The sequence below is a fragment of the Hyaena hyaena genome, unplaced genomic scaffold (genome assembly GCF_003009895.1).
Source record: "Hyaena hyaena isolate Hyena2069 unplaced genomic scaffold, ASM300989v1 scaffold_528, whole genome shotgun sequence".
Classification (NCBI taxonomy): domain Eukaryota; kingdom Metazoa; phylum Chordata; class Mammalia; order Carnivora; family Hyaenidae; genus Hyaena; species Hyaena hyaena.
Genome location: NW_024081158.1, coordinates 1,007,850 through 1,030,545, shown reverse-complemented (window position 1 = coordinate 1,030,545; position 22,696 = coordinate 1,007,850). Strand labels below are relative to the sequence as shown.

The 22,696-nt window shown below is 38.1% G+C and overlaps 1 protein-coding gene across 2 annotated transcripts in view; it reads left to right on the top strand.

Annotated features, from left to right (window-relative positions):
• The window catches only part of CALCR (calcitonin receptor), a 61,734-nt gene extending 48,300 nt beyond the window's left edge, over window positions 1-13,434 (top strand). For both annotated transcript variants that reach the window (XM_039255451.1, XM_039255450.1), the window contains 5 exons: window positions 1,046-1,106; window positions 1,198-1,264; window positions 3,598-3,816; window positions 4,504-4,545; window positions 13,107-13,434. In XM_039255451.1, coding sequence (XP_039111382.1) covers window positions 1,046-1,106; window positions 1,198-1,264; window positions 3,598-3,816; window positions 4,504-4,545; window positions 13,107-13,364 — 647 coding nt within the window. In that variant the 3' untranslated portion in view covers window positions 13,365-13,434. The remainder of the gene's footprint in view (window positions 1-1,045; window positions 1,107-1,197; window positions 1,265-3,597; window positions 3,817-4,503; window positions 4,546-13,106) is intronic.
• The last annotated feature ends 9,262 nt before the right edge of the window (window positions 13,435-22,696 follow it).

Sequence of the window (22,696 nt, the reverse complement as noted above, 5' to 3'; positions counted from 1 at the left end):
CCTCTCTCTCTGCCCCTCCCCTGGTCACACTCCTGTCTGTCTGTCTCTGTCTGTCTGTCTGTCTCTCTCTAAAAAAGTAAATTTTTTTAAAAAAAATTGTAAAAAAGCGTGGAGGTCTAACTCACTTCTCAGATACATTTCTTAATCTGATGAAAATTTTAAATACTCTTTCCACATATATCCCAACCAAATCAAAGAATATTCTGTTGGGCAGGGATACCTCTGAGGGAAAACAAATTTTGTTTTATAAGAATCACAACTTCATTCTAGATTACACTGATAGAATGAAAAATTATTTTGAAAAGATGTTCCCTGACAGAATGCATTGCCAGTCAAGACCTCCATTGTTCCATTTATAATTTCAAAGTTGTTTTTTACCTAACCCTTCAAGTTTAGTCAGGGAAGTAGATACAAAGCTGTCTTAATAAAGGTTCTGCATCCAGAACGTACAGAGGGGTAGGTAATGCAGTATTGCTCTGAAGTATTCTTATGGAAAGAAAACAGGAACAGTGCATGAGATATAAATAGACAGAAATACAAGAAGCCTATAAGAAACACAATGAACATCATCAAGGCATTCAGAGTAATCAGGCGAATGCCCCTATAAGATGTCGCAGGTCACTTCCCTCCATGGTGACCCAACTCCTCTCTATAGCAGAATCCAGTTCACACACAGTGAAAAGATTTCTGGTCTCAGCTAATAGTCGTCATCATCAGCATCAGCATCATCAGCATCACAGACAACAATGGTATAATCATCATAATGAGAGTAATAATGTACCTACCATCTTGGATAATTTGTACAAGGTTTTTAATTACCTAGAAATGCTCTTAACCAAATTCTGAAAGCACATGATGTTCAAACCAAGAACATTTTTATCTGGTTTGACCAACAATACTTTGTGCAAAAACATCAGGGAAATATTTTGATAGAGACATTAAAATTTGCCACTGTTTTTGAAAATAATCTACCATTTTCTGTGTAACCCTACTTGTAGCTTATGACAAGATGCTAGGTGTGATCTCTACTTTTTCACATTTTTAGGGTTCCCGCTGGTGCCGACCACTATCCATGCTATTACTCGGGCGCTGTACTTCAATGACAAGTAAGTATTTTGGTGGTTTTTAAGTGAACATATTTGTAAATAAAATGCATTTATATTCATGTATTGCCTCCTTTTTTTTTTTTTTTTTTAGCTGCTGGCTGAGTGTGGAAACCCATTTGCTTTACATCATCCATGGCCCCGTGATGGCAGCACTGGTGGTGAGAATTGCTTTTTATTTATTTTGTTATTGTCATTGAGAATTGCTTTTTAAATTCATTAAGTGTTACCTCTTTGAGAGGATTTCTGTAGAGATGGATCTGTGTAGCATGTGTATTCAAACTTCAAAATTAGGCTAATTTAATTATAACCCATAATGAGATCATCTATAACAATTTTACGTGAAGATCTTCAAATGAAAAAAAAATGTTTAACACAACTGGGGAAAGGGCATAAGTTCATTTCTACACCTACCATAAGAAAAATACAGTTTTCATTAAATAATGCTATAACTAAATGCTTCTAATTAAAAGTAAAAATCAAGGGTTTGAGGAATGGTAAAGAAAAAAAGTGTTTCTGCAAAGAAAGTAAAAATCCACAGAATCCATCTGCACCTCTTCCCCTGGTCTCTGCCAAACAAAACCATCTTCATTTCATCTTTGGTACATGAGCCATCATTGGAACTCCCTCTCAGCATGTACTTAAAGTATTTCAAGCACTTCTCATACACTGCCATGCTGTTTCTAACAGCAACCCTTCAAAGTAGATATATCAGGACTAGTTTTACTCAGTAGGAAAACTAGACCCAACGATTCAAGTAAACTCACCCCAAATCACATAGCTAGTAAGAAGTTGGGATAAGGGAAAATATGACCACCTGCATCTATTTCCAACCTCTTTGTTTCTACTCAGTGTTTACTATATGGTGGCCAGCATCAGAACCATCAAATTTAGTATTTAGACATTAATTTTCCCACCAACCTCAAAGACAATATTTTCTTGGGATAGGAATGAGAAAAATAAAAATAGTCTGAGTTACACACCATGTTCTGCTCCCATACTGAACAAGTATTCATTAGTAACCAGTCTCTCCAGTCCAAAGCCAATTTCTTCTGCCCCTCCCCAGAGTAGCGACGTACTTACCAGCCTGACAGTCCTCACAAAGGTCCACCAATCTAGGTCTTGAATATTTCCAACACCTCCTAAGAGTTTATTTATTAATAATGGTCTCTCTCCTTTATTGAATTTTTGGGGGCAATCGTGTTACTTCTCTTCAAGGTTGAAGACTCATTCTAATCATTTAAAAATAAATAAATTTTAAAAACAACTTTGGTTTCAAAACTAATCATCACAGCCAAAAGTAGTTTGGCAACCACTAGAATGACTAATATTGAAAAGAGTGACCATACCAAGTGTTGACAAGGGTGGAGAACATCTGAAATTCTCATCTAGTACTGAAGGGAACAAATAATGAAGCCACCTCTTTGAAAAACAGTTTGGCAGTTTCTTATAAAGTTAAATACAGGCTTATCATATCAACAGGCAGTTCTCCTCCTGGGTACTTGTTCAAGAGAAATGAAAACGTATGTCCACACAAAGACTTGTATGCAAATGTTCATAGCATGTTTATTCATAATAGTCAAATTGTGGAAACTGTGCCAATTTCCATCAACAGTAGAATGAATAAACAGTTACGTGTATTACCCATATAACAGAGTACTCCTCAGCAATAAAAATGAATGGAATGTTAATATATCCACTATGGATGACTCTCACAGAGATTATGTCAAAGCAAAGAAGCCAGGCACAAAAACAAGCACATACTATATAATACTCCATTTCTATGGTAATAGACGTGAGTGGTTGCTTGAGGTGGAGGGGAGGGGGTTGCTGACCACAAAGGAACAGGAGAGAACTTTCTGGGGTGATGAAAATGCTCTTTTCTTAATTGGAGTGATTGTTACACAAGTGCACACCTTTCTCTAAACTTCTTGAATGGAAACTTAAATCTTCATTTTACTGAATGTGCATTATACCTCAATGAAGTGATTGTCTCTAAAAAAGATGTTATGAAAAAGAAAAGAAGGCTAGGTTAGCTGTCTCCACTACATATACTTTACAGATAAATGTTTCGGTCCCCATTTCACCGCTGGTTAAGTAGTCCTGCCTAAAGAAAAAATCTTCGCAATGCAATAACCAGAAAGCAAGATCGAAAAGTGTCATCTATGATGCTCCTTTGTAAAAATTATGAAAATCAAAATAAAAAATAAACTTCCCTCATTAGAATTGAACCTAATATATTTACATATGCAGGAATAATATTTTCTCATTTGGAAAAAAAAAAAAAAGAAATGTTAATTCATGTCTGAAATGGTCTTTGCTTATACTGATGCTCCCAGCAATGCTGAGCAAATCACACCATGTCACAAGCTATCTCTCATGTCCTGCAGAGGTGACATCTGCTCCCAGGAATAGATAAACAAGAAGCGAAGAAAGGGGCACCCTTCAGTAGTACTGACATAGATGATTTGCTCATAACATCGTATCTTTGCAGGTCAATTTCTTCTTCCTGCTCAACATCGTCCGGGTGCTTGTGAGCAAACTGAGGGAAACCCAAGAGGCGGAATCGCACATGTACCTGAAGGCTGTGAGGGCCACTCTGATCCTGGTGCCCCTGCTGGGAATCCAGTTTGTCGTCTTTCCCTGGAGGCCATCCAACAAGATGCTTGGGAAGATCTATGATTATCTGATGCACTCTCTGATTCATTTCCAGGTAAAGAAACCAATGGTATATTTATTCAATTACTTGCTCAGCTAGTTGACATAGGGTGAACCATTTTCTAGGCCTCATAGATGATTAGAAGACCTTTTCAAATATATGTAACCTGGAACGGATACAGCTTCTCTCTTTCTCACTGCCTGTTTCCTCTTTTCTTGAATCTCAAAACTGAAGAAGGAAATGGGGAGTATGAGCTTTATGAAAGCATCTTCCTAAGGACAGATGTTTGTCCAGGGATGGACCCACTGCACAGTACTGAGGACAGAGCTTCTATTCCCACCATCCTTTCAACCTTTCCTTCCCCCTCTCCAGTATTTTGAGGGCCACATTTGTTTTTCTTTCATTAAAAGTTTTGAATATCAACATCACCAATGCCAATCAGTTTCCCAACCTGGATTATTATCATCATAGTCACCAATGCCATGAAAACAGAGGATAGAGAAGCACATGCTTCTATCAGTATGAAATGCCTCCACTGGACCCCAAGCTGGAAGCTATATCCCTTTTAAACTGGAATATTCTTGTAATGAAACACTGAATATGAGTGCTAGTAATTGCTTTTCTCAAACCTTGACTTGCTATTGTGATAGTGAAATTTTCTTCTCCAGGCTATTTCTATTGATTCCTATATAACATAATGCACACAAAAATAACTTCAACTCTATTTTCCTCCTTTTTTAGGGATTCTTCGTTGCCGTGATTTACTGCTTCTGCAACAACGAGGTAAGCATTTCACATAATACCATCACTCATTTATATAAAGCTAGCACTTTACAGTTCCCAAAGAGCACAATTCATTTGCTCTCACTTCTACAGTTGACCTCACAGGGTTTCATGACTTGCAGGATCATGTTTCTTCCACTACTTGAAGCTCGCTCTCATCTATGTTGCTATGGTACAATTGCAGATACTATCCAGACAGGCAGCTACATTCTGATTTCCTTGGATGGCACCTTAAGTTAGTCAGTACCTTGAGCAGCAGTAGTGAAAGCTATTCTGGATTCCCATAGTAGAAGTCATGCTCCCATTCCTTTGGAAAACCCAAGTCCTCATTGGAGCAAAACCAATATCCAGCCAATTTGTCCTGCTTCATCACTTTTTTTTTCCCCATTGCTTAGTGCTGGTATCATATCACTTATTCAACATTTTGAAAACAGCCCTGAAGTTAAGACTCAAAAAGTATTCTTGAATAAGTAACTTATTATCTAAATATTTAGATCAGTAAAATCTAGAGATCCATATGGCCACTGTTTTCAGGGGAGGTTTAGTCAGAGTTCCCTTTCTTCCAATGAAATCTTGCCTAGGACCCCAACTGTAAAGCATAAAAATGGTGCTGCTCATTGTCACTGGAAATGCAAACTTGTGGAGCCACTGTGGAAAACAGTATGGTGGCTCCTTAGAAAATTAAAAATAGAAATATCATGCAATCCAGTAATTCTACTACTAGCTATTAACCCAAAGAAAATGAAAACACTAATTCAAAGAGATAAGTACACCCCTAAGTTATAGCAGCATTAATTACAATAGCCAAGATATGGAAGCAGCCCAAGAATCCACTGATGGATGAATGGATAAAGAACATCTGGTATATACATACAATGGAATATTACTCAGCCATAAAAAAGAATGAAATCTTGCAACACATGTTAATTTTACTTGAATTAAAAAAAAAAAAAGTGGAGCTGCTTAAATTTGTACCACAGAGTATCCAGGGCTTCAAGAAACATGGTTTGTAAGCGCCCTCATTTTTCAGGTGAGAAATCTACACTCCAGGAAGAACATGTGACTTGCACAGTGTCACAGTCATAACTGTATAACCAGACTAGAACCCAAATTTTCTGATTCCTAGTTAAATGAATTGCATCTTCCACTGTTCTGTACTAGGTCTTTTTTAAAAAAAAAAAAAAAAAAAAAAAGCTTGTAGCATTTATTTGGGAGTTGGAGTCTAATTTCTAAATACCACCTGTTTGTTTTCATATTTTCGTTGCTCTGTAATATGTCTATGATTCCCCCCTGGAGCTTTGTTGGTATACGTTCTCTAGTTATATACCACATGAATTTTAATATACAATTATTTTTTATAATTTTACATCGACTCCTATTAAGAATAATTCTATACCAAGGCAAGTCACATTTTATTAAGAGAGCAATAAAAATATTTTTCTATTAGTAATGAGAATGGTTTTCTAAACATAATCAATTAATATTTAATTGAGTCTCCATTCTTTATTTCTTCAGTTCAACAGGGAGCACCTATAATATTTTGCCACCTGTGACCTATAATTTATCTCCACCCTCAACATTGCAGTGTGGGATTTTTGTCATTCTCATTCTCCTTTTTAATTGGTATATTTTGTTCCTCCCTTCATTTATAAACTCATTCCTTAATTCAACAAAAATATATTATGTATTCACTATTGCTGGGGCGAGACTGAAGGCCTGGGATAGAAATGAAAAAGATATCTTTTTGCTGCCAGCTGTCAAACTGTCTCTTTGTTTTTCTTTTTGTTTTGTTGTTGTTGTTGTTGTTGTTCTTTGAAGAATAGCAAAAACTAATTAAAAAAATAAATAGGACTTAGGTCACCTCATCTTTATATCAGTTTCTATGAACATACGTCTCTGTCTTTTGAGTTGTAACAGGTGCCATACAAAATAAATTTTCCCATCTAGAGCAATATCCGTATAGGGCTAATATAAAAATCAGGTTCAGAATGGGGCACGCCTTGAAAACCCGAGAGGATTGTATGTGTTTGTAAAATACCTCAGTGCTTACTGTGTTTTAACCATAATGGGGTCTTTGGGAGTGTGAGGCAAAGAAAGCGAGCCAAGGGATGCTTCTGAACAACTGAATGTTTCTAGTTCATTTGAGTATGTTATCTCTGCTTTTTGAAGTAAAGAAACCGTCTCCATTTTAATTAAGATTCTCTTACCAGAAGAAGCTACAAGTGTGACATTTCTAATAAGATAGAATTGCTTACTGTGTCAAATGTAATATCACAGCCCCATGAATTTTAGGCTTGTGGATCTCAACGAGGCCCTTTGTGAACAGACAGTCTTACAACATGAAACACAGGCAGGGAACTCGAACATGCAGGAAATTCTTGCAGCTGCATCTGAGAGTTGGGATTGGGCTTTGCCTGGCAGAATGTTGAGTTTTAGCAGAGATCTCGGGGGTTAATATGTCAGTTAGACCATGCAGATTGAGGTTTTCATTTCTGTATTTTTATCTGTATGTTATCAATGATCCCTGTTATGCAAATGGATCAGATAGGATGAATAGACTAGAAACAGGGAAGGAATTTGGAGAGTTACAGTCGTAGGAATCAGGAGGTGACCATGAGAGTGTGCTTATGGATCAAATGGTTCCTACAAGTCTTCCAAGAATGTGGGATTGACCACTCTATTTCAGTAAATTATTAACTGTCTAAGGGACCTCTAAATGATCACAGCTATAAAGATACCCAAATGTTTCCAAGCTGCAACTTAAAAATTCAGAGAGCACTAACAAGGCAGTGAATGTTCTTCCTTTTTCATGTTTCTTGCTATTGTCCATGCATTGTGCCTAAAATAGTTTGTAGATCAAAACAGCATGATCAGGAGAATCTCAGTTTAACAGTAACAGATTGGAGTGTGTGGAAACTGGCATTATCCTGGCACCTGGGTTGAAACTCATGGTGGCTCCTCCCACTTCTGAGAACCGTACAGATCATTTTACTCCTACTCCAAAGTCTCCTTGACCAGGCCCTACTCCTGTTCTGATCATACCATTTCTCTGAGGAGACTGGGAAGTCAGCCTCCTTTCTTCACACTGAGAAAGGCCTGTGAATCTGTCTTCAGGAATGTCACAGTCACTGCTCAGGCACCAAGTTAGACATGGTACCAGGCCAAATGTGGGACTTCTTTACAGGGCTATCAATTTCTAGAACTGTGCCCTCAGAATCATAAGAGCAAGATTTATTACACTGGGGTGTTACTGTTATTCCTGCTTTCCTTCTTCTCCCCATTTCTCCAGGCATTTCCCCCATGAAGGGGAAATGAAAGGTCATTTTGTGTCTCTGTATTTCTCTCTTCTCTTCCTCTGGGGCTTAGAAGGGTTTTGTGGTCCTCCTTCCCTTTCTTGTCTGCAAGGGACTCTTCCTATGTCACATCCTGTGTGTTCTCTGTACTATGGCTTTAGTAAAATTCTGTTTTCAGAGCAGTAAGGCTTTCACTTCATATGCAAAGATAAGCTTTTCTATTTAGAAATTTACTCCCATGGGGCACCTGGGTGGCTCAGTCAGTTAAACGACCGACTTTGGCTCAGGTCATGATCTCACGGTTCATGGGTTCGAGCCCTGTGTCGGCCTCTGTGCTGACTGCCAGCTCAGAGCCTGGAGCCTGTTTCAGAGTCTGTATCTCCCTCTCTCTCTGACCCTCCTCTGCTCAGGCTGTCTCTCTGTCTTTCTCTCTCTGTCTCTCTCTCTCTTTTAATGAATGAGGGAGTTGCAGGGAAATGTTATTTAAGAAACACAATAGTTACATATTTTCAAAAATATTAACCTTATTATAGATGATATTCATTTATTGTCTTCTAGAATGGAAAGCTTCCCCAAACATAGGAGAATAGGTAGGAAAAGGGAATTAGAAAACTTGATCTTATCATGTTGCAGTACCCAATTACCTCAAACTGTAGAACATGTAAATTCTGTAAGATAAAGACCAGTAAAGATAATGTTCCCAAAGGATGGAAAGAAATGTCACTGGCAACTTTATGAATAATATTCAGAAGTTCCCCCTCAGCATCTAATCAAGAGGGTTAAATAGAGATCCAGCTTCAAAAAGTCATAAAAAAGCATTGAAGGCATCCAGCTACTTTTTAACTTCCCAGTGGATTTAAAGTGTTTTTAAAACTCATGATTTTTTTAATCTTAAATTTAGATGGCAGTAGGTCTATTCAGTTGTGGCATCAGTAGGGGAAGATATGAGGGAGCAAGTCTGAAAATCTTTTCATTCTTTGAATCAAAACTCCCAGGGATAAACCCCACCTTCCATTCAACAGTACATAACTGCTGGTGCTTATACTGAATTTAAGGAAAACAATGGCCAAAGATAAAAGCATTTAAGTCCAACCACAAAGATTCCAACCTGATTTTCTTTTTCATAAATGTAGAAACTGAGGCCCAAGTGTACCAGCCTTATACAGATGGTTAACAATAGAGCCAGGTGCAAAAATATCTTCAAACCATCAGTCCAGGGCTCTATTTTTAAAGGTAGCAATAAATAAATTGATATAATTAGGGAAAACGTAAAGTGATCTGTGTTAATTATTTTTATAATGAGTAATGAATTTATACAATTCAAACTTTATATATTTATCCCATTGGCCTCTCCTAACATTTCTGATGCTTTTCAGAAGCAATGAAGTCTCTCTGGTTTGTTTTTTTTTTTCCAAACAGATTCAATGCTCTTATTCTTGTGATCAAAGCAGCATCAATCCTAACCTGTGGTATTGTAGGAGATAATTGCCCTATTAAACTATAATTATTCAAGTGTCTTTTACATCCTGCTAAGGGTCTATTCTTATACATGTGGTTTACAAATTGAAGTGGATTGTTATCTTCACACAAAAGAATAGGTTTATAATTCAGGAATGCAATTATAGAAGGCTATGAACATTTCTGTAATAATAATATTAAAAACATGAAATAGGTCTCAAACCCTTTGGCCTCATGTTGGGCAGGGTGCTTCATTAACATGCATGGGTACTCCAATGGAGATTATTTTAAAAGAACAGGTGAGGAGAAAAAAAGACTTTTATGTGTTTGTGTGTGTGTGTGCTAGACACTTTTATAAACTCACTCTAAACTTACACTAAACTTGCCTTGGATACCTCTAAATATCTGTGTAAGTTTTAGCTATAAAGACAGTGTTGGTATTTGAGAGATGCTGAATCCATAGAAACTATCATTTCCCTTTGTCTGGGGACATTACTTCTCCAAAAATATGTTGAAACAATATATTTCCTAATTCCTCAACAGGGCATTTGATGGTTCCTAGATTACAAACTTGGCATTTAAAGCACTTAAGTACCTACACTGAATAGACAATACAACCCAAATAATGCCACTTCTTGGCTTGTCCCAACAGAAAAACACATTGCAAAGAAATCCATGAAGAAGCAAACCTGGGTGGTAGAGCACTCTGTCAACACTTAGTTTAGAACGTATGATATCAGAAACTATCTGTATCTGTGTGTAATTAGAGCTTATTTTTATTTTCTTAGCACCACCACCCTCCAACACACACACACACACACACACGAGTTTCCTTTTAGTCTAAAGACTTGAGGTCAACATCCTGCCATAATAATAGTATAGTAATAGCAATAATAACAGTAACCTCCCTGTATGACACTTAAAAACTTAGACGCCACTTTAAATACATACTGTAACAATTTAATCCTGCAAACAGCTCAGTGAGGTAGAAGAGTTGCATTGAAGAAAGGAGTCTCAGAGACTTTAACTACCCTACCCAAGATTACAAGGCTAATGTGGGCAGAGGCAGTGCCTGACCCAAAGTTTGATCCTTTCTTTCATGGGATTGAATGAGATCCAGTGAAATGATACTATAGGTGAAAAATAATGGAAAGGTGGTATGATATTACCCATAGACAATCTTTCTTTCCTGCCCAGCTGGTTGCTGGTTTAAGATAATAAATGTTTGCTTCTGATCATTTCCAAAAGTAGCAACTCATTGGAGCTCAAGAACAGCTCCCAAAAGCATATACCATGGCATGAGAGAAGATCCAGTAACAGTTATACATGATCTAACATACAATGCCTTACAGTTCACCTCAGGAAGGAATTCAAGTTCTCAAAAAGCAGTGATTCTGGGTCTTATATCAAAACCCAGTATTTCATATTTGCATGAAGGAGAATTTCAATTTCTTATTAGATTTGCTCTAGATGTTTTCAGCTCCTCTCCTACCCCGGTACCACTGAACACCAATGCACTAATTATAATATAGTCATTAGTGATCATTTTCTTGGCTAAAAGAGAATGGATGTTGACAATCAGTCAACTAGTATCTGTTGAATAACTGCTATATGCCAAACAGCATGACAGGTTCTGGGAATATGAAAATGAACAAGACAAGGGTCCTGCTTTTAAGGATTTCACTGTATAGGAGAGACATACCAAGCATTATAATATAAAGTAGCAAGACCTGTAATGAATGGAGAATAAGTGCAACAAGAGCACAGAAGAGAGATTCCTAACTCTGTATTAAGGGGTCAAGAAAAGTTTCTGGGGAAATAGAATTGAGTCCTGAAAAACAAGTTTTGGTGTTAGTGAAGAGTAGGGGAGGGGCATTCCAGTCAGAGGGGAACACAGGGCTTCTTCCCCTGATGGGAAGAAGCCATAGCTGGTGGAGAGAGACCAGCAGTTTGTTAATATTGGAGAATTAGGGTCAAGGCAATAAGTGTCTTAAAACCACTTTGGCAGAGAGATGAGCCAACTCAGGCAAAAGCAGTAGAATGATGGATGGGAATTTTCCACTTCTGCCTAACGGCAGTTCTGTTCCTGGTGTCTGAGTGCTCTTACAGGACCCGGATCCCTTCTATCTGTGCCTGGCCGAGTGACTGAAATGGGGGCATTTTTGGTAAATACCTAAAGGACAAACCCATCAGGCCAAGATTTCAGGTTACCTAGGGAGTGGACTGAATTCCTTCTGAAAAGAATAACCCTGACCAAGTTTAGTCCATCTGGAGCATGTCTCCCTACTGCTATTTAGAATGGCAGTAGCTGAGTGTAGAAAACTATTGTGTAAAGGAGTATATCATTTCAATTAGAAAAAATAAGCAGACCCAATCTTTCAGGCTTTGTCATCTCTTTGTGTCTTGACCTCTAGACAGAAATGTCTCAGAGGGTTAACAAACTAGTCAATGCTCAGTTATTCAGCACTGTCCTAATTGCTATTCTTCTTTACTGTTCTGTTCTTCCTTACCTGTACCTCTTCCATGGCTCCCATCCATTTTCTATGTATATATTACAGCTGACATTTATACCTCTTCTACTGATGTGCTCACAAAGCCATAGGAGGCAAAACACTTACATGAATCAATTTTCAACCAGTAAATAACCTTAATAAAGAGGTAGGCCAGATACGAGACTGAAAGTGCTAGATAATATTAAGAGAGACACTTAGCTCTCTCAAATCTAGCCACATTGACTGGGAAATCCTTGGAGGTGGTGGGTGGAAGAGGGGAGTCAACATGGGGACAGAATAGGAGACAACGTAGGCAATTACGGCTGCTATGCACCAGCACCATACTCGTGATTTAAAACCCAGTAAACCTTATTCATAACTCTGAATTAGTGTCATGATCTCCTTTTTACAAAGTTTTTTTTAAGGAAAAAAAACATGGAGCAAACAAACTGGAACTCAAACCCAAAGAGCACAGTCTTTGGAGCATATGTGTAAACACTTAATGCTAGGAGATAACAGGAAAGATTAATTTGACTACTAAATTGAATTCAGTTTTGTAGAAAGCAGAGCTAGGAAAGCAACATCACTGCCCGTGTTGTTTTCAGCTATGCTTATTGTGGTTTTCATATTTAGAGCTTCCTGACTTTAGCATCTTCTCCTTTTGTGCTCAATACAGAGTTTATCATATTTATAAAGTATATTTGATAAGCTTATTTACATATTAGAAGTTTTTCAATAGTAATAAACTATTTGTGAAAAAAAAAAGTTTTTCAATAGAAAGAGATTGAAATTTTATTCTTATAAGCTTTCACTCCATTAACCAGAGTTTTTACCTGGCATGTCTATCTCAAGCCATGGATGGCCATTATCATAAAACCCAGAACAGTGCGATGGTTTCCATCATAACCAATAATGTGTAGGTTTAGATGAAAGCTTTTGCCTTATCAGAGGTGGTAGCAGATAAAAACTTTCGTAAATTTTTCCCCCTGATATGCCATGTATACCATATTGGGTATGAAACCAAGTCAAATTTCATTGATTGGATAGAACAGCTAAAGAAGAGACTTTTGCTCAAAAGAGCAAATGACCTTGCCAGTGGTAGCTTAGGCAAGCAACTCACTTCTCCCATTTGTAAATTCTTCTCTGGAGATGGTACGTTCCCCAATCAGAGCATATCCTGCATGGGTCCTTAGGATCAGAATTAACAATTCGATCTCCTTTAACCTCTGATGAGCTCCTAGAATTGTGCTCATTCATAAACTTAGCTCAGGTCAATCATGACAGTTATGCGAAAACAAGGTCGTCTTTTCTCTTCCAGGTCCAAACCACCGTGAAGCGCCACTGGGCTCAATTCAAAACCCAGTGGGATCAGCGCTGGGGGAGGAGGAACCCCCGCCGCGCCGCAGCCAGCGCTGCAGCCGCTGCTGCAGCCGCTGCCGCTGCCGCAGCTGAAGCCGGTGAGATCCCGGTTTACATCTGCCATCAGGACCTGAGGAACGAAGCCGCCAACAACCTGGGCGAGGAGGGTGCTGAGGTCATCGCCTTGGAGATCATCGAGCAAGAGTCATCCGCTTGAATGTGAAGCTAACATCGTGATCCCTGAGCCTTCATTTCCTGGGAGACAGACAGACCATGCGTTTAAAAGTGATCCCCATCCTCCCAGGAGCTGAGCATATCATTTGTGAAGAATTATTAAGTGAATTTGTCCATAGTAAATCTGGAGAAAGTTATCCTTGGTACTATTGCTGTGGGAGACAGTCTAGGGATGGGGTCTCCCACTGCATCCCTTGTGAACTCCATCTTTCACCTAGGACTGAGATGCAGATGTCATAGTAATGCAAGCAAAGTATCCAAGAAAAACACAATTAAATTGACCTAGTTCAGAAACAGGGTGCTCCTTGTTAATCTTGAGCCATTTATAACTTTGAAAAATTAAAATCACGGTCACTATTTTTCTTTTTAACTCTAGACTTTGAATTAGAATATTTCTGTATTTGGCTATGGATCTGATTTTTAATTTTTTTATTTCAACCAATTCTGATGTTACTCAGATGTTTTACCATCCACACAAAGTAAACCGCACAAATTACATGACCTCTGCAAGACCAAGTGGCTTTCTAATATAGAGATGACTAAGAATGTGGAGGGACAGACTTGCATGTGGCAGGAAGGTGCAATGCTTTGAATGAAAAGGAAGTTTAGAGTCAATTTGCTCAAAATATTAGATGGGCCAATTTGTTTATTGGTTTATTAATATTGTACACTCAGTTTCATTTTGGATAATCTTGTCCGCCGAACAGGCCTAACTGCTGAAGGAACTGGCCTACATGTTGAATATGCTTTGGTCGCTGACATGTATACACTGGGAGGTCACAAAGAATCCATCACTAAATTTTTCACAAAACTGCCAAAAATATAATTTCTAGTGGAAGAGAATATTCTCTTTAAAGAGAGTTTTCCACTCTCCTAAGCTCCAGGATTTATAAAGCAAATCACTCTAAGGTTTATAAAGCAGATTACCTCTTGCCCTTGGGTGCTATCTAGCAGTAAAAGATAAATTTGTTTAAGACTGGTAATTAAAAGACTCCATATAAATCCATTAACTGCCTTCCACCCAGCTTCAAAGCTTAACAAGATCCCCGTCTTTTCCGGGAAGATTCAGTAGGGCTAATTAGAAATCAGTTTGTAGTTGACCTCTTGTTTGCTGCTATTAGCAAAACAGGAGGAAGAAAAGTAACTGCTACAAGTTTGACCATCTACCAGTTCATTTAAAATGAAAGTAGAGGTTCTTCGGAAAACCAAATGTTATATTCCCACATCTCTCTTCACTTTCTCAGTATAAAATCCTTATAAATCCCTGAAGAAACCAGTTATCGTTACTGGCACCTGAAATTCATTTGTGAATTTGCAACAGTAATCCAAGTCACCATCATTTAGTTTTGTGTTAAATGAAGAGATCCACTGAAACCCTCCAAAACTCAAGTCTCATCTGTCATTGATGCCAATGCTTTTCAGAGGTGATCTAGTTGTGGGTAAACAAAAAGTTGATTTGTTCTGGTTACATATTTAGTGCACCCGAAGAAAATTATATTCTTTCAGTGAAAATGTATTTTGGATACTAAAGTGGCTTAAGTCTCCTTTACCAAATGTAAGGGAGGAATTGAAAAGAAGGTATTTTTCCAATCACAGTGTTTATGTAGTGGTGTTTCTATTTTCGTTTACAAACATGGAAAACAGAGTATTTGAGGCAGCTCTAGTACAAATGTGATAATATATTGCTAAATATTCTAGACATTATTGCGCTATTATAGTGGGGCTGAAAAACAACACAGCTTTCCGTAGAATTGTACACAGTGCCAAAATGATGTGAAATGCTTATGCTATGTATACCTATAAATTAATACAGAGTATGTTAAAAGCAAAAAGATGTATATGTGCCTATTTTTCTAAAGAAATATATTCTTCATCTTTCATTACATTCGTATTGTCTCCTGCTCATTCCATGTTTTTTCTTTTCTTTTTTTTTTTTCCTTCATTTCAGTCATGGGCTGCTAACATTCCATTTAGTTTGCGTTGCAGGAGAGGGAAAGATAATCCAAAAGTATAGGTTAGAAAACCATGTGCAAAAACATTGAGATTATTGTCTTTGTCAGCGTAATCATCTTCCATCTTCAGTTTGACTATAAACTCCAAAGTACAGCTCTCATTCCCTTGATAATACAAAAACCACACAGAACCTTTGATCTATATTGCATAAGTTTGGGAAGCAAAGAAATCTAGGGCAAAAAGTATCAAATCCTTTTATTGTTCTTGACTTTTTTTTTTTTTCATTATTCTGGGACCAAACTTGAAACTGTCCAACATCACATCAGATCATTAAAATTGTTAATCACTGATTTTTACTACAGTTTGGGAGAGAGACTAAGGCAGGATAAAAGGCAACTAATTAAATGTCATTAAAATATATAAAGGCCACCATTGGAAAGGTTTTCAGATCTGGAAAGCATGAAATGGAAAGATGAGGATGAAATTAGAACTGTGACAGACTAATAAAGGGGGACAGGAGCCGTTTGTAGGTTCTGTGCACTGTTCAAGTACATCCTCATGAGAGCTGGAGAACTTTTTCAGAAAAGATACATAAGGGCTATATCTTCCCTTTGTGTCCCAGGAGGCAATATAGATAGGTATTATTACCCTTGTGGTCTTGAAAAACAAAAGTAATTTTCCATCATACCATAAAATCTGATTCTTCCAGCAGGCAACCTGAACTCAGGTGGTCAGCTGCCCACCTGCTTTGATCCCTGCAACAAAATGATCCCAAATAGGACTTTGGGTACACACAGATATCATCGTTCTTGAAAGAGGGAAAGATGTTGAGAAAGAAATGACAGAAATGCTATTATTGTCATGGAGCTCCAGCCTTTCTCATTCATTCCTTCATTCGTTATCATTGATTTAACAGGCATTTCACACACCTTCCATTTAGCTCTACAACAAATATTTACTTATCATAGTTATCATGGCAAAGATTCTTTGCAGTGGTTACTGCCTCTCTACTGTGTCAATGGTACATATCAAAACCTGCCAAGTCAACCATGACCCTAAAACCACAACCATGGATGTCTTTGGGGTGGGAGAACAATGGGACAAATGTGGTTGGAACTGGTAGCTTAATGTGACCTTTCTTCCTTATTAGTGCGGGGCAGGACAGCTCAAGATACAAGAAACATTCTCAGAATAGATCTCTGCATAAATACTTGCCAAGGACTCATTTTCTTAAGAACCAGGTCTAAAACAGTGATTCTTCCATTGACTAGACTTCTTACCAAGGAGTTAACACTTCAGAGTTTCAAATAAGGTTATTCATGAAGAGGGGATATCAGAAGCCATATTTAGAAAAGCAATCAGGTAAACTCAGAAGGAAGCTCCATTTGTTATTTTGAGAGAGGAGACAAGATGCCTCACTCCTAGCTTAAGCTTACATATAGTTGATTTTACTGAACTAATCCATAGATACCTTGTGTGTGTGCAGTGGCAGGGGGGAGAGGGGTTAACAATAACTAGAACCATAAAAGAAAGAATGGTAATGTGTGCTTGTGAGAGTCAAGCAACATAGAAAACCCACATTTGAAAATTAAGAACTATCTTTCTGATTATTTTTGTTCTTCTAGACATAGAATTTACATTTGTTTAATACCTATGAATAATACAAAGCCTCAACGGAGAGAAAGTACAGTTTAACTTGGGAAGATTTTCTAATATCATATCTTCCCCCATTGGGATTAGTGAGCATCTCTGAAAGATTTCAGAGATTTTGCTATTATCTTAAACATTGACCAGCCAGTCTCTTAGGTCACTGATCAGTGTCCTTTCCCACCCCCCTCCCAGAAATTCAATGCCTTCTCTCTAACTTTCCAGAAATGCTTCCACTGAGATTCAAACTGTGCCCTAGCTCTCAGCCGACTGACCAGCAATGCCATTGCATGTCCCTGTAACCTCCTCTACTGAAGAGACTTCTTATTTTATTTTAATTTGGAGAAATTGCTTCCAAATAAAATCTCAGAGTATTACAAGTGAAGTGCTGAATAGAAATTCAGTAAAACCAGTTGAGACGTCTTTAATTAGGAAAGGGAAAAAAATATATACATTCAGAATATATCAGGAAATCTGTCTCCATCCACTCCTGCCATACTGGCCAATCAAAGCTAGTGTACTGGTCTCACACTGCACCTAAACATACACCCAGCTGCAAACTCTTGAAATGTGTGCACAGCAGGATGGGTGGTTACTCCCAGGGCTGCAAGCATTTCCCTGTTGTGTCCATGCATTACAGCTTCTGCATGCTGTCATCACAAGAGATTATTGTCATGGGGACTTAATGTTATGGGGAACATCCCTTGCATAGAGACGATTTAAAAAGAAAAGAAGAAAAGAGCACCGGCTAGGTGGCTCAGTCAGTTGTGTTCACTCGGTTGAGCATCCAACTCTTGATTTCTGCTCAGGTCATGATCCCAGGGTTGTGGGATCAAGCCCTGCATCTGAGACTCAGTGCGGAGCCTGTCTGAGATTTTCTCTCTGTCTCCCTCTGCCCCTCTCCTCTGCTCACATGGATTCTCTGTCTCTCTCTCAAATAAATAAAATGAAAAGGGGGAGGGCAGGGGAGGGGAGGAGGGAGGGGGGGAGGGCGAGGAGGAGGAGGAGGAGGAGGAAAGAAAGGAACACCAAACACTGAAAAACTATAGTCAATATAAATAGACTTATGGGGTGCCTGGGTGGCTCAGTCAGTTGAGTGTCCAACTCTTGATTGTGGCTGAAATCATGATCTCACGGTTCGTGGGATCAAGCCCTGCGATGGGCTCTGTGCTGACAGCACAGGGCTTGCTTGGGATTCTCAACTCTCTCCCCCTTTTTGCCTGTCCCTTGCTCACGTGCACTCCCTCTCAAAAAAAAAAAAAAAAAATAGACTTACAGACATTAGATTACCTACTCTTTGTAACAACTGAACCTGTTTTTTCCAACCCCATTTTATTGATGAGAAAACTAAGTGAAAGAGAAGTTAAATAATGCATCCACCTCAGTCACACAATTAGTAAGTGGCCAGGCTAGGATTTGAATCAAGAGTGCCCAGTGCCTTTCCTTTTTAAATTGCCATCTTGGTTGGTCCTGATGCACCATCCTGCTTCTCAAAGTAAGCCTGTTCTCCTCATAACTCGACCAGACTGTTGTCTCCTGTTGATTGAGAGGATGGAGATGGTTTGCAACATGTATCTTCTTTGGTCCAAAATTAACTTAATTCACGGTCCACAGATTCCTTCAAATATGAGTGGGTTTTAGATGAAATTCATCTTTCTATAGTTTAAAGGTTTTCTTTCTATAGTGATGACTTCTTTTACTACCCAGAGGTTCTTCACATACAGTGCTGGTTTGGAGCTTTTCCATTTCAGATATCTGGGGGACAAAACATGCTTTGGGAAACTGGGGGACACACCAGGCCTAACTGGAGGCCTGCAGAAGAGCTGAAGAAGAGTGAGTAGGGCTGAGTTTTATACTGTTTGTAGGCAGACTTCCACATACTGATTTTCAAGAATGGAGGCCTGAACTGATAAGACTATAAAGACCATGAACATGCATTCACCCACAGAACTCTGTACCAGGAGATGAAGGGAGGCAGAAAGTGGGGAAGACAGAGGCAAAGGGAACTGTAGGGTCAGCCAAGAAGGGAAACTAGTTAGGGCAGTTGCTGGCTCCAACTCCACACATTAGCCCTGGAGAAGCTACAGAAACAGAGGGCACACATGTATTTCAAGAATTAGTATTTAATGGAAAAAAAAGGAAAAGGAAAAAAGATAAAAATGAAACTCTAGGCTTCTCAAATCAGTGTGTATTTTGAGGAGGGAGGGGAGAACAGTCTAGAGAACAGCTGGAGGCCATGGCAATAAGGAATAGGACAGAGGAAAGAGTTTTATTATGTTCTGGTCTTCACCTTCTCATGGCTCTGGGACATCACCTGTAGCAACAGGCCCCACTGCTGGTCTCAGTGTCCACAGAACACTCTCAAGGCAGAACAAAAGCCCTAAAGGAGTAAGGAGTTCATGAAAACAAATAATGCACTAAGCAGCCACCCTGGGCATTCATTCCTGTCCTCCCGTCTCCAACACCACCAGACTGGCAGGCTATAACAGGAGAGTGGGGTTGGGTCAGGGGAAGTCATCAGGTGTAAGTTCTCCTAGTAGAGTAGCAGCACAGGAAAGTATCTAGGATACTCCAAGGTGATTAGATCTTTACCCTGGGACTCACTCCTTCCATTCTCCTTAAATTCACCAGGATCCACAAAGCCATGGCTTGGTCTTTGGCCACTCCCCCTGTTCCAAAAACAGGAACTCCTCGGCCAAAACAATAAGATATCTCAGAAATACAACCATTCCAAAAGAAGGCCAACAAACTGAACAAAGTATACAATAAACCAGAGCGATTAGGAAAGGCTGACGAAAAATTCCAAATAAGCTTGAAAAGATATATTGAAGGACATAAATAAAGTTTATTAGCAATACAGAAAGAAACAAGAAATAATATGAAAGAACCCGGTAGAATACTATTTATGAAAAATGCAACAGCTGAAATAAATAACACTACATGCAATAATTGAAATGAATAACAGTTCATTAGTAAGATGAATACAGCTTTTAAATGAATTAGTAAGAAGATCTGATTAGGAATCTCCTGCAGAGGATGCGGGAAGGAATAAAGAGATAGAAAACAGAAAAGAAAAACTGAGATACAGAGGTAGAAGTGCCAATGTTAGACAAAAGGAGTCCCAGAAAGAGACCAAAAACATACAATGGGGAAGAAGAAATATTTGAAGAAATAGATTTTTAAGAGACCTCAAATAAGAAAAGTTAAGTATTAACAAATAAATACCCCCAAACTAAATTCTATTTGATATTGACAAAATTAGAACAAGATCAACATGATAATCAAACAAGATAAAGCTTTTTCCTTTTTTGGTGCTCTGAAAAGGCGCGGAGAAGATAGAGACTGGGATAATTAAGAATGCAATATGGGTATGTTCATAGCAGCACTCTCCACAATAGCTAAAACATGGAAAGAGCCTAAGTGTCCATCAACAGATGAATGGATCAAGAAGATGTGGTTTATCTATACCATGGAATACTACATGGCAATGAGAAAGAATGAAATCTGGCCATGTGTAGCAACATGGATGGACCTTGAGGGTGTTATGCTGAGCGAAATAAGTCAGGCAGAGAAGGACAAATACCATATGTTTGCACGTATAGGAGGATTAGGAGGAACTTGACGGAGGACCAAGGGGGAGAAGAAGGGCGGAAATGGTGGGGGAAAGGGAGAGAGGCAAACCATGAGAGACTCTTGAATGCTGACAAAAACTGAGGACTGATGGATGTGGGGGGGAGGGGGGGATGGGCATGGAGGAGGCCACTTTGGGGATGAGCACTGAGTGTTATGTAGAAACTAATTTGACAATAAACTATTTGTTAAAAAAAAAAAGAGCAAAAAAAAAAAAAAAAAAAAAAAAAAAAAAAAAAAAAAAAAAAAAAAAAAAAAAAAAAAAAAAAAAAAAAAAAAAAAAAAAAAAAAAAAAAAAAAAAAAAAAAAAAAAAAAAAAAAAAAAAAAAAAGAATGCAATATTGGTAAATAAACATGAGTATGGGTCCCTACATGTATAAATAGCCATAATATAACATTAATTATAATAAAATGGTTGTGGTCACCAATTAATAACAGAGAATCTCATATTAGATTAAAAAATAAAGTCCCACAATATACAGGCAACAAGCGACACACACAAGACAAAAAGAAAATGAAAGGTTGGAAATGGGTGGGAAAAGTTATGCTAAGGAAATATGAACCCAGAGAAATGTGGGGTCATCTCTTAATGTCACACTAAATAGAATTCAAGACAAAAAATCATAAAGAAGAGAAAGGAAATTATGTACTAATAAAAGAAATAATTGAACAAGAAGATTATCACCATTGTAAATTCATATGTACCCTAAAATACAGCTTCAAAATACATCAATACTGAAAGAACTTTAGGAAGATGTAGGCAATTTATCAGTTTTAGTTGATGATTTTAATCCACCTGCTTCAGAATCTGATAGGTGAAGCAAATAAAATATTAGAAATGTTACAAAAACCGTTGTATCTGGAAAACACAACTACTGAAGCTCAAGCTATTGAAAATATATTAGCTAGGCTCAACAAACAGGAATCATGCATTCCTTTTGAGTATACACAGACTGTTTACAAAATAGCCATCTTTAAGATCATAAAGAAAAGCTCTATTAATTCCAAATGATTAATACCATTCAGAAGATCTCACACCATAAAGCAATAAAATTAGAAATTAATAACAAAATTATAGGTTGAGTAGTCTGATGTTGGAAATAATAAATATTTTACTATAACCCTTACTTTTAAAATAATATTAAAAACTATGGAATGGTGACTGTCTTATATTAGTATCATATTAGTTTTAAATTTACGGGACATACCTAAAGCAGTTCCTTGAAAAACACTTAGATTCCCCCCCCCCGTCCCCCAATCTAAATTATTTATTTAAGCCACCTACTGCCATAAGCAAAGGATGGAAGATCAGTATACTGGTCATCATTTGATACAAGTAAGGAAGGTGAACTGCAAGTCCCATATACTTTTCTGGCCCATGTGCAGAGTCGTGGTCCAAACCAGTGCTGTGGTCCCCACCGGGTAACTTTAGATAGCGTTATCCAAGAAAAAATAAGGTGAGCTACAGAATGGAAGCAAAACAACATAAGAAGGAAAATATTATGTGAGAAATTCCCTTGAGGTGATGGTATTCTCCAAGTACACTACCAGGCAAGATACCTCAGAATTCATGTCCCACAAAGGCTTATAGACCAAATTAAGATTGCTCAAATCATGCAGTTTTTTTAATCAACTGAAAACACTCAATGACAAACTTAGAGAAGAAGATTGTAGGATTGAGTACAGAAGGACAGACTAACCATACTACCTGAATCCTTAGTGTTTGCATTTCTTCTCTGGGCCACACATTCCAATAGATATGAGGACCAGAGTTGAGGTTTGAGCAATGAGGCACAGAAGAGGGAAGATGCCTAGAGCCAACATATGGTATTTGATCTACCAGACAGGTGTAACACTAAGTACTCATGACTACAACTGTAGCTTGCCAATTACCATAATTAACAGCTATGGGTTTTATCTTCATTTCTTGGGCAGAGGACAAAAGGAACTACAATAGATGTCATCATGGATAGCATATTTAATCTCATGACTACTGAATGCCAGAGAAGCCTAATGTATATTGAGAGTATCATTAATATTGGGGTTTGTATGCCTTGGTATCTTTAGTGTACCTTAAATACTTGG